Source organism: Hipposideros armiger, unplaced genomic scaffold, assembly GCF_001890085.2.
Source record: "Hipposideros armiger isolate ML-2016 unplaced genomic scaffold, ASM189008v1 scaffold_216, whole genome shotgun sequence".
NCBI lineage: Eukaryota > Metazoa > Chordata > Mammalia > Chiroptera > Hipposideridae > Hipposideros > Hipposideros armiger.
Window position 1 is genome coordinate 2,506,865 of NW_017731566.1, and position 15,643 is coordinate 2,522,507.

The following is a 15,643-nucleotide window of genomic DNA, read 5'->3' on the forward strand; positions in this document are numbered from 1 at the left end:
AGGAAAGGCAGGGCCAGGTGGGCGCCCAAGCGCAGGGAGCAGGCAGCGGCCCGAGCAGCCCGGCACAGGAGGGGCGAGCGCAGCTCCAACCGGTGGTGCCAGGCGGGGTCCTGGACCCGCGGCTGCTGGGAGGGCGGGCGGAGGTGGGCCTACGGCGATTGGAGATGAGCTCTCGGCGTCAGCCAATGGGCGGCGAGGGCGTCCAGGGGGGCGGGGCGGAAGCCGCATCTTAAGCTCGTGACGCGTCGCGGTCTCGGCTCCAGCGCAGTCGACGCCGCGTGTCCCGGGCCGACCCTTGAGGCGCAGACAGGTATCCGCGCCGGCTCTGCGGGGCCGGGGCTCGGGCGGCGGCCCTGGCGCACCACCCGGCGGCGTGCGGAGCGAACGGGCGCGGGTGGCCCTGGGCCGGGGCTCCGGGGGAGCGGGCTGAGGAGGCGCGCTGGGCCTCTGCGGCGGGTGTCGCTGGGCCTGGGAGCCGCGGGCAGAGGCGCGCGCATCCCGGCCGGGACGGCGGGAGGCAGAGGGGCTGCGGATGTGGCACCTTCGCCTTCCAGGGCGGGTGGGGCCGGCCGCGCCCCTCGCCCGCCTCCCTCCTGGTCTCCGGGCCCGAGCGCCTCGCGGTCTCTGCGCCCTGGCTCCGCGCCTCCCGTGCGCCTCAGGGCTTCCGGGAAGGGGGTGTCTGGGCGCCGGCGCGTGGAGCGGGGGCTCCGGGCGCCACGGGCTCCCGGGGTCGGCCAGTAGAGGGTGCATTCTGGGTACGGCGGGACGGCTCCATAATCGGGGCTTTCGTTACGGGCGGGGCCCCGATGGAGGCCGCTGAGGAGGGGTCGAGCCTCCCGGGCAGCCCCCGGGCCCCGGAGCCCAGCCTTCCCCTTCGTCCTCTAGCCTTGCTCCGAGTAACACGTTACGGAAACGGAGCCTCGCCTTACGGCGACACGCGCGTTCATGAGGGGGTGCGAGGGACGGGGGCCCACAGGGCTTGCGCCTGAAGGCATCGTCCTTCCGGCTCTTGGCCAGCGGTGCTGAGCGCCACGCACCCTGGGGGAATTCTGGGGTGCCCTCCCTTTGTCCCTTTGTCCCTCGCGATGTCCCTCTTACATTCTTGGTGTGCAGTTTTAACTATCTGATCGGTCAAGGTGATAAACTAAGGGGGGGGATGAGTGACTTTGGGGATGAAGTGGCTTTACTTTAAGAAATTACTCATCACCCGTTTTTTTTTTTGTTTTTTTGTTTGTTGGGGGGAGGGTTCCGGGGGGTGGGGAAGGAATCTTCAGTTTCTCAATTCTAAGTCTTCCGGCTTGTAAGAGAGCCCCTGTGGTTCTCCCCGTTTGAACTTGGGACGGTTCTTCAGGTATGCGAGCCGAATGCCTGATCCACTTGAAATACATGTTTGAAAGACAAGAAAGACTCCTTTCACGAGGCTCTCCTGGCTCCACCTTCAGAGACTCTAGTTCCTGACTATCAAAAAGATCCAAGTATGAAAAAGAGACGCTTTCGATAAAAACAAGGCTTCAGTAAAAAGCTTGTTATTTTGGGTTTATAATTTTTCATGGTGTTCAAGATTAATTGTGCGCCCCCTCCCCCCAAAAAGCCCAGTCAACTTTAAATGGATAAAATTCTTAAAAAGGCATTTTTTTCCCCCTTCAAAGAGGCTGCCTTATTTGTAGTCCCCACATACTCTGCCTGTATTACAGTTACTTACGTGCACATTTTATGCCCTTGACTGAGTTTTTGAGGATGGACTATATCCTGTACATTTAAAAAAAGAAAACGATGAATGGGCCAATTTTTGGAGGTGTGCGGAGGGTGTGGTCTAGCCCAGCCAGTCCCTTTTCAGTAGTACTGCTTAGTAGTACTGTTGAACAGTGACGCACCTGAGTTGAATTTTAGCCAGGTTATGTAAAAAACCAAACAAACCACAAAACACTTTTGTTGGCAGAACTTTTACAAAAGGACTGTATTTGTGAATGGTTACCTCAAGAAAAGTAAATATTTGACAAACATAGTAAAACCAAATGGACTCCAGTGGGATATTTTAAGTGGCTTTTTGATGAATTTGCACTGGTTTTTCTTTGAGTGATTTAAAAAAATAGTATTTCATAGTGTACACTGAATTAACTCTTCAGAATGTATTCTTTTATGGAAATTCTATTTTGGGTATATTCTAATGGAAATAGGTTGAATCAGATAGGAGGGAGTAATAGCTTGTTAATTATGTGGGTTACTGAAAACATTTGATGTTAAAACGTTTGCTGTCGATAGCAGTTTGTTCTCTTCTCCAGGGCCTGAGTGTGGGCCTTGGTTAAAATGCATGGCAGCAGCCTGGAATGGTCACACTGGTACAAGAGATTTTGACTTTTGAAGGCCTTTAAATCTAATCAGGTGAACTATTGATAGAAAGATTAGTTACTTCTGGGGATGTGTCAGAGAATGCTAGCCTCCTTTCGAGCTAGACCCAACTCCATTAGGGATATGTGATTTGTCTGTCGTGTGGTCTTTTCACTCCTTCTTGCTGCCTTGGCTCCTTCAAGGAGTCCTAAGTATCAGTGAACTTGGGAACGACCTCATTCATTTGACAGACAAGGAATACCAACCGAGTGCCCAAACCTGGGCTAAGTTCTGGGGATGCAAAGTGAATTTTAAGACATGGTTACTGTCCTTGAAGGAGCCTAGTAGGATTTTAGTAGGGGGACAGGCATGAAGACAAGTGTCCTGGAGTGTTAGGACCTGTGACAAGTCTGCAAGGTTCCTGGGAGTCTTCAGGAGGGTCTTACGTGGTAAATTCTGTGGGGGATGGTGAAAGAAAGCTACTGTGTATAGCCTTCATGCATAGAAAAAAACGGTGATGATTATCTCCATCAAGTATGGAATTGCTGGTAATTTTCTTGTCTGTTTCTAATTTTTTTAATCAGTAGAAAAATTTTACTATTTTTTTAAAAAAGCAAAACTCCAGTTTAAAAAAGAAACCATAGCACTGTGTTGATTTTTATATTTTAAACTCCAGTTTAAAAAAGAAACTGTGGCTCTGTTGAAATAGGCTAAATCCATTATGAATTTAAAGGAGGAAGGGAACTAATTGAGTGGCCGTTCGTGCTAGGTTTGGGCGCTTTAACATAATCTCATTTAATCCTCAGTAATGACCTTGAATGACTTCAACCTCATTTACAAATGGGGAAATTGAAGCTCAAAAAGATCACCCAAAGACTCCTAAGAGCCCTGGCTAGAATTTAATTCCTGGTCTCTAGACTTTGGACTTTCCACTCGCCTCTCCTAGTTTTTCAGGCCTTTTTGGAAGGGAAAGTTACTGGTGTTGGCTATTTTTAAGCCCATCTTTATTCTGTTCTGATGTTTCTCGTGCAGTGCCAAGCACAGTAACTTGAACACAGAGGTTCTGTAACGTAAATGTGCTTACAGGATTCTGGCACATCATCTTGCATCCAACAGCAGGACTTTCCCCAGTTGAATTAAATACCCAGAGTTGATCTTTAAAAACCTTAAGGATGATTGTTAGTAAAGTTTTGAATGTTATTGTTTTGTCAATAAGTTGTGGTTTCTCTTTAATAAGACTGCCTGAACTTGGTGGAAAAATGGATACTTTCTCCTATTTCTGTTGTGAGTTAGCTGAACAAATTTAACTTGTATAAAATGAGAATGTTGAATTTAGATAATTTCAAACCCTTTCACTTGCAATATTGTATCAGCCTGTTAATTAACTTAAAAGATGCTTGTTATTTTTAAACCTCCTTTTTGTTTTTTGTTGTTGTTTTTTTTTTTTTTAGTACCTCTCTGCCCGGTTCTAGTGAAGTCACAGAGCTGTAGATCTTGATAGCAAGATAATCTTAGAGGATAGTTTTTATTTTACAATTTGACTGTCCCCCAGAAAGAAATGAACTGCACTTTCTAGGGATATTGACTTCTACCATTTTTTAAACCACAATTCATTTTCTCAAAGCGTCTTAAAACCCTTTTTTTTCCTTCTAGTTTTGTTTTGTATGTTGTCTAAGCTTTCTATTTGTCTAAGGAGAATCTAGACAGACATTCAGTTTCATTTTTAATAACTTTTCTGATTGTACATGTAATTCATGATCATGAGAAAATGTGGAAAATACAGAATAGTGGAAAGATAACCACAGTGAACTTTTTTGTGCCTTTTCAGTGTTGTTTTTCCCTTATATATTTTGCAGTTAAGTACTCTGTATATATGATCTTATTTTCTGCACTTAAAACGTCTCTTCATGTCATTAAAAACTGTAATTACTTTAAATGGTAACATGTCATGTACATGATTACGTGGAACCATTCTCATATTCAACATCTTATGTATGAACGTTCACATTTCTGAGCATTTCTTTACGATAGAATCTTGTGAGTGAAATTACTGGTCTAGGAATACAAACACTTCTAAGGCCTTTATTATGACTGTTGTTTGTTCAGAAAGTGTTGTAGTTTAGAGTACCACTAAGGACTGTTGTATTTTATTACTTATTTGATGAAGGCAAAAGTTAATGTGTTTAATTTTTTTGTTGGTCAAATAAAGTATTAATTCTTACTGAGTAGAACATAAAGAGCCCAAGAAGTAAAGTTAAAATCAATGTTTTAGACTTAGCAGTGGTATTTGGAGAAGTTCTGTCTAGTACAGCTAGACATTTTTGCATTTTTGTTAGCAGCTATCTCCAGTTTATTTCCTTTTTTTTTTTTTTTAAAGATTTTTATTGGGGAATTTGGGGGATGGGAACAGCGCTGGGGGGTTGGGGGAAGGGGAACAGACAAGTCGTTGTCGTTTTGTTCTTCAGTCTAGTTGTGGAGGACGCCGCCCCACTGGCCCAAGTTGGCACCATCACTGCGCTCTTCCCGGGCGAGGCAGATCAGTCGCCAGCCTCTGGATGGCCACTCACTGCAGCTGCTGGCGACTCACGGCAGCCCAGCTCCAGGTTGAGCTGTTGTTCAGCATCTTAGCTGCAGAGGGCAGTGTCACCGGCCCTCATATGTGGGATCCGAACCGGGGCCCTCTGGTGTCCCAAGCCAGTTCTTAACCATCACGCCACTCGGCCGGCCCTCCAGTTTATTTCTTATATAACTTTTTTGTTAATACACACCTCTCTGAGATAAGATCTGGTGAAAGCTAGGGATCTTCTTAAAGAATGCACTTAGCATACAACTCTGCATTATTTCAGGAGTTAATTGGACCCTGAAGACCATCCCTGGATCTCCGGTTAAAAATCTGTATTCTAACCCAAACCGTGGGAAGAAAGGGTAGTTGGTGAATCTTGGCAAATTGAGTGCTGGATTTTGTTTAGTACTTGCTAATTCCTGAACGTATTGGATTTACTGGGTATGCCAAGTAAAGTGGAGCCCGCCAAGGTCCAAGTATTAAGTTTTGCTTATTTGGCAGCTTGTGGTATGCTGGGTGATTCCGTCCCTACATAAATACCTGCGGTTCAGCCTTGCCTGACTCCCCTTGTCCTTGAGTGAGTTCCTTGTCCTTCTGGTGCTCTCAGCACTGAGGACTTAAAACAAAGTGTGTGTGTGTGTGTGTGTGTGTGTGTGTGTGTGTGTGTGTGTTATAAAACTGTCAAGTGGTACTGAAGGCTGTTAAGTGAGAAGTAAAAGTTCCTGACCTCATCCATTGTTTTTCTCTTTTTTTTTTTCATATTCTCTTGGACTTCTAGCCCGCAGCACTATGTGCCCCTCCCACTTCAGCGCTTGTCAGGTTTTACTGCAAATATTTATATATTTATTTGTTCCCCTGGTTCACCTTCAAGCTTCCCAAGGGTCTTAGTTCTCTCTCATTTTCTTGATTGTTTTTGGTGGACTGTGGCAAATGCTGAACAATATTTAATGAGTCAACACACATCGACTCAGAAGATTGTTACTCTTGATGCCTTCTCTTTTCTTTGGCCAGGTCGGTGATATTCCTGCTTGAAGAACACGATGTTTTCCAAACTAGCGCACTTCCAGACTGTTGCTGTGCTTCGCCGAGGAGTTCACTCTTCAGTGGCTTCTGCTACATCTGTTGCGACTAAAAAAACAGTCCAAGGCCCTCTATCCTCTGATTACATTTTTGAACGGGAATCTAAGTATGGGGCACACAACTACTATCCTTTACCTGTAGCCCTGGAGCGAGGAAAAGGTACAGTTGGAATCAGTCCAATTTCTCCCACTTTATTGCTTGAAGCCTTTTGTAAAAATTGCTTTTATAATTTCTCAGTATACATCTTTCCAGTTGCACTTAATTTCTGTGTTGCAGATCTGTTTAATTCAACATTTATTGAGTGTCCTAAGTGCTTGCTGTGTTAGGTGCTGTGGGGAATATAAAGATGAACTTGTTCATCTTTGTCACGATGGACCTTGCCAGGAGGGAATGTAAGATACCTAAGTAAAGTGCTAGAATACTGCTCATTTTTTTCCCCTTTAACTTCTTTTTAATTTTTTAATTTTTTTTATTGGGGAATTGGAACAGCGCTGGGGAATTGGGGGAAGGGGAACAGACAAGTTGCTGTCGTTTTGTTCTTCAGTCTAGTTGTGGAGGACGCTGCTTCACTGGCCCAAGTTGGCACCATCATTGCGCTCTTCCTGGGCGAGGCAGATCAGTCGCCGGCTTCTGGACGGCCGCTCATGGTGGCTGCTGGCCACTCACGCTGGCTGCTGGCCACACATGGTAGCCCATGGCAACCCACTGCCACAGGGGCTGCAGTCTATGCCATCGCCGGCGACTCATGGCAGCCCAGCTCCAGGTTGAGCTGTTGTTCAGCATCTTAGCTGTGGAAGGCAGTGTCACTGGCCCTCATATGTGGGATCCGAACTAGGGCCCTCTGGCGTCCCAGGCCAGTTCTTAACCATCACGCCACTCAGCTGGCCCTCCTTTAACTTTTATTTTGGCGTAATTTTAGACTTAAAGAAAGAAAAGTTGCAACAATAGTATGAAGAATTTTTTTTATTCTTCACCCAGATTTCCTGAGTGTTAATGTTTCATCACATTTGCGTTACTGTATTTTGCCATGTATAATGCGCATCCTTATTTTCCCCTCACAAATTTGGGCAAAAAAGTGTGCATTATACATGGCAAATACAGTATTTTCTTTTGCCCCCCCCAGCCCCCACACACATACACTCTCACACTCACACACTCTCACATATTCACACAGTCACATACTCACACATACACGCAATATATTTTTTCCTAAAGTGTTTGAGAGGAAGTTGCAGACATGATCCCCGTTAACCCCTAAATTCTGAGTGTGTCTTCCCTGAAACACAAGGACTTTCTCTTATGTAACGACAGTGAATTGTCAAAATCAGGAAATGAATACAGCACCATTATCTAATTTCCAGATTTCATTGGTTGTTATGTATAGCAAAAGAAAATCTCAGGGGCCGGCCGAGTGGCGCAGTGGTTAAGAACTGGCTTGGGATGCCAGAGGTCCCCGGTTCGGATCCCACATATGAGGGCCAGTGACACTGCCCTCCACAGCTAAGATGCTGAGCAACAGCTCAACCTGGAGCTGGGCGGCCGTGAGTCGCCGGCAACGGTGTAGGCTGCAGCCCCTGCTGCAGTGGGTTGCCATGGGCTACCGTGTGTAGCCAGCAGCCAGCGTGAGTGGCCAGCAGCCAGCGTGAGCAGCCAGCAGCCGCCGTGAGCGGCCGTCCAGAAGCCGGCGACTGATCTGCCTCGCCCGGGAAGAGCGCAATGATGGTGCCAACTTGGGCCAGTGAAGCAACGTCCTCCACAACTAGACTGAAGAACAAAACGACAGCAACTTGTCTGTTCCCCTTCCCCCAATTCCCCAGCACTGTTCCCATCCCCCCAATTGCCCAATAAAAATCTTAAAAAAAAAAAATCTCAGATCATGGTTACCTTCAGTTTTTAGGTCTGTTTAGTTTCCTTTAATCCAGAACAATTTTTCGTCCTTTGTCTTCTTGACCTTGATATTTTAAAGAGTACAGTTCAATAATATTAAAGAATGAACCTCAATTTGGGGTTGGCTGGTAAGATAGTGTCTGCCAGACTGCTCCACTGCAAAGTTTCTGTTCTTCCCTTTTGAATATCTTGAGGGTACATGGTTTCAGACTGCAAACTTTTTCTCACAACTTTAGCATCCATTAATGATTCTTGCCTAAATAAATAATTACTAATAGTTGCCAAATAGTGATTTAATCCACATTTAACAGCCTAATCCTAATATAAATAAATAAAATAACCAAAGTTTATTACTTTGCTTTGGGCCAGAAGATGATGTATAAGAGTATTAAACATTTTTGCCTGTATTTCTTTTGGGACCAGTACTGTAATATATATATTTGAACACATGAAAATGTTAGATTTATATGAGTGTTGACAAAAAACATCCAACGTAAGAGAAAGTTTATAGGAGTTTATTTAAGCCAAACTGACAACAATTGTTGGAAAGCAAAGTTTCAACGGATTGAGAAAATGCTCCGGAAAATGGCTGTTTTGCAACTTATTTTATACCTTAGAATCAAAGGAGGGTTGCATGAAATCCATTGGTTGTAGATAAGGAGGTGGGAGAGAGCAAAGTGGGGAAATTGTTGGGATTGGATAAAAGTAAAGTGGAGAGACATACTTTTTTTACAATGGTGGGTACATGATAGTTAATAGCATTTTACAGCACAAGAGATGATGGTATTTGGGGAACAAGATAACAATGAGGGATTTTGTAGTTTCCTGCTTGGGTGGGGTGGGTTGTGTCCCCTGGGCTGGCCGGTGGGAGGTCTGGAAAGGGATTACTCTGACCAAGGGTATGTTATCTTAGATGCTAAAAGACAGCAGATAGGCTCACTTAAGGCAAAGATTGACCTTTGTCAAGGAAGTTACAGGCCAAGGATGTGACTTCCAGCCATGGCCCACCTTAGTTAGGAATTTTTATGTTACACGCCATCCTGTGTGGTTATTTTCAGTCTCCTGAACTTGTCAGGTTTAACATGTGGCTCCTTTTCTGTCCCCATGAGTTTGGAACCAGTTTGGTTTGCAAAAATATTCACTTACAGTAGCTGAGTATAGACTCTGGAATCTGACTGGATTCAGGTCTGGGTTCTGTGCATGCCAGCTGGGGCTGGTGTGGCTAATCCCGCTTCTCCAGTCATGCCCCCTGATGTTTCTGTTAATACAGTCCCCATAAGATTATAATGGAGCTGAAAAATTCCCATCACTTGTCACTTAGTGGTAGCAGCCATAACTCAGTGCATTACACAAATACCATTGGGTCATAATTGCCACAGTATTGAAACGGCCTGGTTGGCACCCCATAGTAAAGGCCTCCCCACGTCCCTGGCCCCACCTTTCCTTGACCTACCTAAAATTTAACAATAGATCATCCCCTAGCTGCTTGAGCTCAGAATGTCCCCTGTCCCACCCAGTTCCCTGTTTTAGAAAATTACCCTGAAATTTGTGATCAATAAGCCTAAGGGTATTTATTAGTCCTAATCTCAATGGCACCAGGCTGATCCCATCATTGTTCCTGGGTGGCCTCTGGAAGAATGCCCAGATTTTCCCTGAAAAACCTCAGGCTGGTCTGAGAATGGTAAGGCAGTTTTGGGAGGTGTTAACCCGCTGCCTTCTCAGACCGCAGGTGCTCTGATAATAAACACTTATTCTGTGACCCAACTCCTGTGTCGGTCTATTGGCTGAGCGGCGCAGGCAGAGCGAGCCCCGGACTCGTTGGCCTCCGGTTTCAGTATCAGTACAGTGACATGCTGCACAGGTTTGTAGCTTAGAGCTGTAGGGGAACAGAATTTGTCACCCCAAAATATGTCTCTTTGGCATAAGGATTGGTTTAGGCTGGTTAAGTTTAAGGAAGGCCGACATGGCAGAAGCTCTGAAGACCAAGTAGAAGCTACGCTTTGTAAAGGATATTTACATTTGTGAGGGAAAATTCCCATTTGTGAGGGTGTTTCCTTCACTGTTCCCGGAAAGGGGAGATGACCTTACCTCTAGAAACTTACCTGAGTAGAAATCTGCATGACAACCTTACCCTTGGTGACTGCTTTCCCCCTTGATGACTCCCCCACCCCCACCCCCATCTATCTTCAGCTGATGGGTGAGTGACTCAGTGTTCCTGGTCTCTCCCATGTATACAGAAGGTATACATGTCATTAAACCTTTGTTTATTTTTCTCCTGCTTATCTGTCATTTATTACAGTGGTATCTCAGCCAAGAACCCAGAGGGTAGAGGGAAAATTATTTTTCCTCCTCTGTGGAGCAACAGGCTGTCCCATACAGCCTAGGTGTGTAATAGGCTGTGCACCGTCTAGGTTTGTGTAAGTGCTCTCTGAGGTTCCCACAGCAACAGAATTGCCTGAAGACACGTTTCTCTAACGTATTCCTGTCTAACAGCTGGCATTACCTTATCTCTGTACTGCAGGGATGGTGACACTCATTTTGGGGTGTTTTGATGAGAAGCGCCTAACATAATATATTAAGTATGTGGTCAAGTTAGGTGTTAAGCCCCTCAGTACATTTTAATATGTATAGTCAACTTAAAAAAATTTGTAAAGTGTACATAACTTGAAATTTACCATTTTAACTATTCAGTTCAATGGCATTAAGTACACTTAAACCTTGTACAGCTATCACCTCTAACTAGTTCCAGAACTTGGGAACCCCATACCCATTAAACAGTCATTCCCCAGTCCCTCCTCAACCTGGCAGCCACTAATCTGTTCTCTGTCTATGGATTTGCCTATTTTGGGTATTTCATATAAATGGACTCAGACAGTATGTGGCTTTTGTATCTGGCTTCTTCCACTTAGCATTATGTGTCAAGTTCATCTGTGTTGTAGTGTACTTCATTGCTTTTGATGGTTGAATAATAATTTCGTTGTATGGATAGGCCGTGTTTTGTTTATCCATTCATCAGTTGATGGATACTTGGGTTGTTTCCTCCACTTGACTATTGTGAATTGTGCTGCTATGAGCATTCGTGTACACATTTTTATTTGAATACCTGTCTTCCACTTTTTTGGGGTATTTACCTAGGAGTGGGATTGCTGGGTCTTACGATAATTTAATTTTAACTTATTGAAGAGCTGCCAAACTATTTTCATAGCTGCTGCATCACTTTACATTCCCACTAGCAATATATAAGAGTTACAATTTCTCCACATCCTTGCCAACACTTGTTTTCCATTTTTTAAAATTTAGATTATAACCTTAGTGAGTGTGAAATGTTATCTATTACTGTGGTTTTGGTTTGTATTTCTCTAATGACTTGAGATATTGAGCATCTTTACATGTGCTTGTTTGTCATTTGTATATCTTTGTATATATCATTTATTCTTTGGAGAAATGTCCATTTTAGTTTTTTGCCCATTTTTTAATTGGATTATGTATCTTTGTTGTTGAGTTGTAAGAGGACTGGATACTAGATCCTTATAGGATAGATATATGATTTGGAAATATTTTTTTCCTCATTATCTTGATTGTTATAGTAAACTAATCATGATTTTTATGTTATGTATAACTTCTGCCTTTTAAATTCTAACTTTAAATTCCAAACCCCAGTGTTTTTTTTTAAAGATTTTATTGGGGAATTGGGGGAGGGGAACCACATTGGGGAATTGGGGGAAGGGGAACAGACAAGTTGCTGTCTTTTTGTTCTTCAGCCTAATTGTGGAGGACGTTGCTTCACTGGCCCATGTTGGTATTATCGTTGCGCTCTTCCCGGGAGAGGCAGATCGGTCGCGGGCCCCTGGATGGCCACTTATGGTAGCTTACGGCAGCTCATGCCAGCCACTCATGGTAGCTTATGGGGCAGCCCACTGCAGCTCCACTGCAGCCTACGCCGTCGCCGGTGACTCATGGCAGCCCACCTCCAGGTCGAGCTGTTGTTCACCATCTTAGCTGTAGAGGGCACAGCATCACTGGCCCGCATGTGGGATCTGAACCGGGGCCCTGCTGCGCAGAGCTGGTGTCCCAAGCCAACTCTTAACTAACGTGCCACTCGGCTGGCCCCCAAACTCCAGTTTTAAGGAGTAAAGATTTCACTCTAGAGTTTATAAAAATCTTTTTATGTTACGCTGTTCTTGTTAAGTATTTGAAGCTGGACAGATAAAATGTAATTCCTTATAAAACCAGGGTTAATTATGCTTGAACTAAAGCATGCCTTAACCACAATTACATTTTAAACAGAGGTTCATATGTAGATATTCAGAGGACCTGTTATCAGTCTTAATTTTTGAACTTTATGTAATTTTGTGATTTTTCTAGAATTATTTTCCTTATATATTTTAGGTATTTACGTATGGGATGTAGAAGGGAGAAAATATTTTGACTTCCTGAGTGCTTACAGTGCTGTCAACCAGGGGCATTGTCATCCAAAGATTGTGAATGCCCTGAAAAGTCAAGCAGAAAAGCTGACCTTAACATCTAGGGCTTTCTACAATAATGTACTCGGTGAATATGAAGAGTATATTACTAAACTTTTCAACTACCACAAAGTTCTTCCTATGAATACAGGTAAAATATTTCCTTTCTTTATTTTAATAGCCAAGAAAATAGTTTTATTATTTTCTGGTAATTTAAAACATCTTTTAAAACTGAGAAATTTTTTCTCTTGATAGGAGTGGAGGCTGGAGAGACGGCTTGCAAACTTGCTCGTAAATGGGGATATACTGTTAAGGGTATTCCGAAATACAAAGCAAAGATTGTTTTTGCAGGTATGTGACATTCAACGTTAATCTCTGTGATTTAAACATACAATTACCATTTACTGCTGTAATTTACTGATGAAATATTTCTAATGTGTTTACTTCATTCGTGATACATTATTTTCATAAAAATTCAGAGATTTCCTTTTCTTTGTTTATTTCCAAATATTTGTTCATATATAGGGTTTTCTCTTCTAAATAACTCCCTATTCCTCTCTCAAAATGAGTGACTGTATGATTTATTTCTAATCTGCTTATCTGATTTTTTTTGTAGCAGTTTTCTGGTTAATTAGGTGTTCTTACTGGTAGAGAGCATTTTTGTGAGGTTGGGTTATGCTACAATGTGGCCATGTCCTAGGTATGATGTGAAATTTGAATCTTAATATTTGATGTATTGTATTAAGTTCTTAGAAGTTGTTGGAAGAGGAGGGCTGGGGTCGCCCTAGATATATTTCTGGGAATGATTGAGAGGAATGATGTGAATACTGATTGGGGAGACCAACAGTTAATTCAGATGATATAATCTGACTTTTGGGATCTTCATAATGATGTTCAATTGATAGGTTCTGATTTTTTATTTTTTTAAGCTTTGGTTTTAATTTTTAAAAACCAAGTATGGATACTTTGTTTTTAAAAATTAAAACCAGAGCTTGGATAAACTTGTCACTGCACATGGTCAAAATTCACTCTTATGATAGTTAAAATCATGAAGTATCCTGCCTTGTGAACAAGTGCAGCTAAATTACAGACCCCATAACATAATAGAATCCAGGACTTCAACTTGATGGCCGGCCATACTTGGTATTTGGTGGTGGGAGGACAGATTACTATTCCCAAAGAAGGAGAAATCTTTGCACAGTTCTATGACCTGCCACTTTGGAATCTTGTGCCTTAGTTGTAGGACAACATAGCTGTCTCTTCCAAACAAAAGTGGCATTTCTGGTGATTTTTATTCTTGTAGACTGTATCTGGTCTCTTTGATAGTAGCAAAGGGTGCACAGGTGTCTTCACCTGAGCATTGAAAGAAGCTGGTAAGCCTGGGGTTGTTCCCAGCTGTACGTCCTTTATACTACAGGGTGGATGGAGGATGAGACTTCTGAAGCAGGATGGATGAGAGCAAATAGGCTCATGGTATCATTGGTGCATTTTCTCTTAAACAAGCCTGGTCCTGGTCAATACGCTGCCACTTGTGGACAGTGAGGTGGAGATTACTCGTAGGTGAGCGAGGCTTTCCAAGAGTAGTGTTTAGAGATGCTGTGAAGCCAACATATAGTAATTCAGTATTGGGTTAATTGAGTCCGTGCTGGGGAAGACATTAAAAAAAAAAAAAAAAGGAGAAACCCCAAGCCTCTCTGTTATTCTACATTGTTTTTTTTTTTTTCTTTCTTCAATTTCACCCAGTTGAAATGATCTCACACATTTGCTTTGTTATGGTGTTGCTCCCTTGCTAGAATATAAGCTCCGTGAGAGCAGGGAACTTGCCAATCACAGTCACCATTGTACCCCCAACACATGGAACACTGCCTGACACAGTAGGTCCTCAGTGAAGTTTATTAGTGCAATAAATTAATGGGTAACAAATGTACTTGTACAATGGCAGATGTCTGCCATTGAGCAAGTAAAAGATTAGAATACCAAGGAAGGCAGAATTGAAAGTGTTTGGATTGCCTGAGGATGTTTCCTCCAAATGAAATTTAAAATTCATTCTGTAGAATAGTTAGCCTGGAACATTGGATTTTTAAAAAGAAAACATTCTCTGTGAAGGATAGTCTGTCATATCACTTACATAAAAGCGCTGTCTCTAGAAAAGCTGTATGGAATACCTCGGTTGTTAGGGTTTGGGATTATCGAGAGAGAGGACGATTATCTCTCTATCCTTGGGCTCTGTATTCCAGTCGGGAGTTCGGTAGAGAAGTGCCTAAAATAGTGATGCTCAGATGAGCCATGGTGTTGAATATCAGATTTTGTTTTAACACATGGAAGCTCACTGGAGGTTCTCTAAAGCAAACCCTTTGTTTTTCAAAAGTCAAATTCCCTATGGTATTTTTGGGGATTGTGCTTAGTAAATTTGGGGGTTTGTTTGAAATAATCACTTTGCTTCTCCTTTCTAGCTGGAAACTTTTGGGGTAGGACTATATCTGCTATCTCCAGTTCTACAGACCCAACCAGTTATGATGGTTTTGGACCATTTCTGCCCGGTTTCGAAATCATTCCGTATAATGATCTGCCTGCTCTGGAGGTACTGCACTAGCATCACACACTTTTAGCTCATAGTTAATAGAAATTAAATGCATTGAATGTGTGAATTAAAAATAGGTGTGTGACTGGAATGAAAATCTGTTTTATTGAAGTTAGGCCAGGATTTCAGATTGGCTTCTGCGATGGTGAGTCAATTTCCAACATGGGGAACCGGGTTCTAATCCTGACAACCAGCTAACTGCTTTAGATCTGTACCCTGTATAAGTAGTAACTTGGATAGCACCTGTTTAATTACTCTACTGGACAAAGTTACTTGGTTTTCAGCTAACTTTTAAAAATTATGAATGGAGGACATGTAAACTAAAAAGATGCACTTAAAATGGCTTTTACAAAGGCCATTTTCTCTAACTTTTAGTTATAGTACATTTAGGTATAAGAAAATGTAGGGTAGAGTAGCTTAAAGCTGAAGTATGTGGAGCTTTTAGTAATTAAATGTTAGTCAAAAATGTTATACTTTGAAGTCGGAATATAATTTGGTGCAAAAACTTAATTTGTATACTTATTCTTAACAGGAAAATTTGTACAGTATGTGATTTCAGATTTCCAAGTAGGTGAGAAAGGAAGTTACTAAAATATATTCCTATTTCTTTTGTAGCGTGCTCTGCAGGATCCAAACGTTGCTGCGTTCATGGTAGAACCAATTCAGGGTGAAGCGGGCGTTATTGTTCCGGATCCAGGCTACCTGATGGGCGTGCGAGAACTGTGCACCCAGCACAAGGTT

General features: G+C 42.9%; 1 protein-coding gene across 1 annotated transcript in view; it reads left to right on the plus strand.

The window, feature by feature from the left end:
• Positions 1 to 203: 203 nt before the first annotated feature.
• OAT (ornithine aminotransferase) overlaps positions 204 to 15,643 on the plus strand; it is a 19,963-nt gene continuing 4,523 nt past the window's right edge. Inside the window, exons 1-6 of the mRNA XM_019654192.1 lie at positions 204 to 310; positions 5,903 to 6,130; positions 12,248 to 12,472; positions 12,577 to 12,672; positions 14,775 to 14,902; positions 15,518 to 15,640. Of these exons, the coding sequence (XP_019509737.1) occupies positions 5,932 to 6,130; positions 12,248 to 12,472; positions 12,577 to 12,672; positions 14,775 to 14,902; positions 15,518 to 15,640 (771 nt within the window). The 5' untranslated portion in view covers positions 204 to 310; positions 5,903 to 5,931. The remainder of the gene's footprint in view (positions 311 to 5,902; positions 6,131 to 12,247; positions 12,473 to 12,576; positions 12,673 to 14,774; positions 14,903 to 15,517; positions 15,641 to 15,643) is intronic.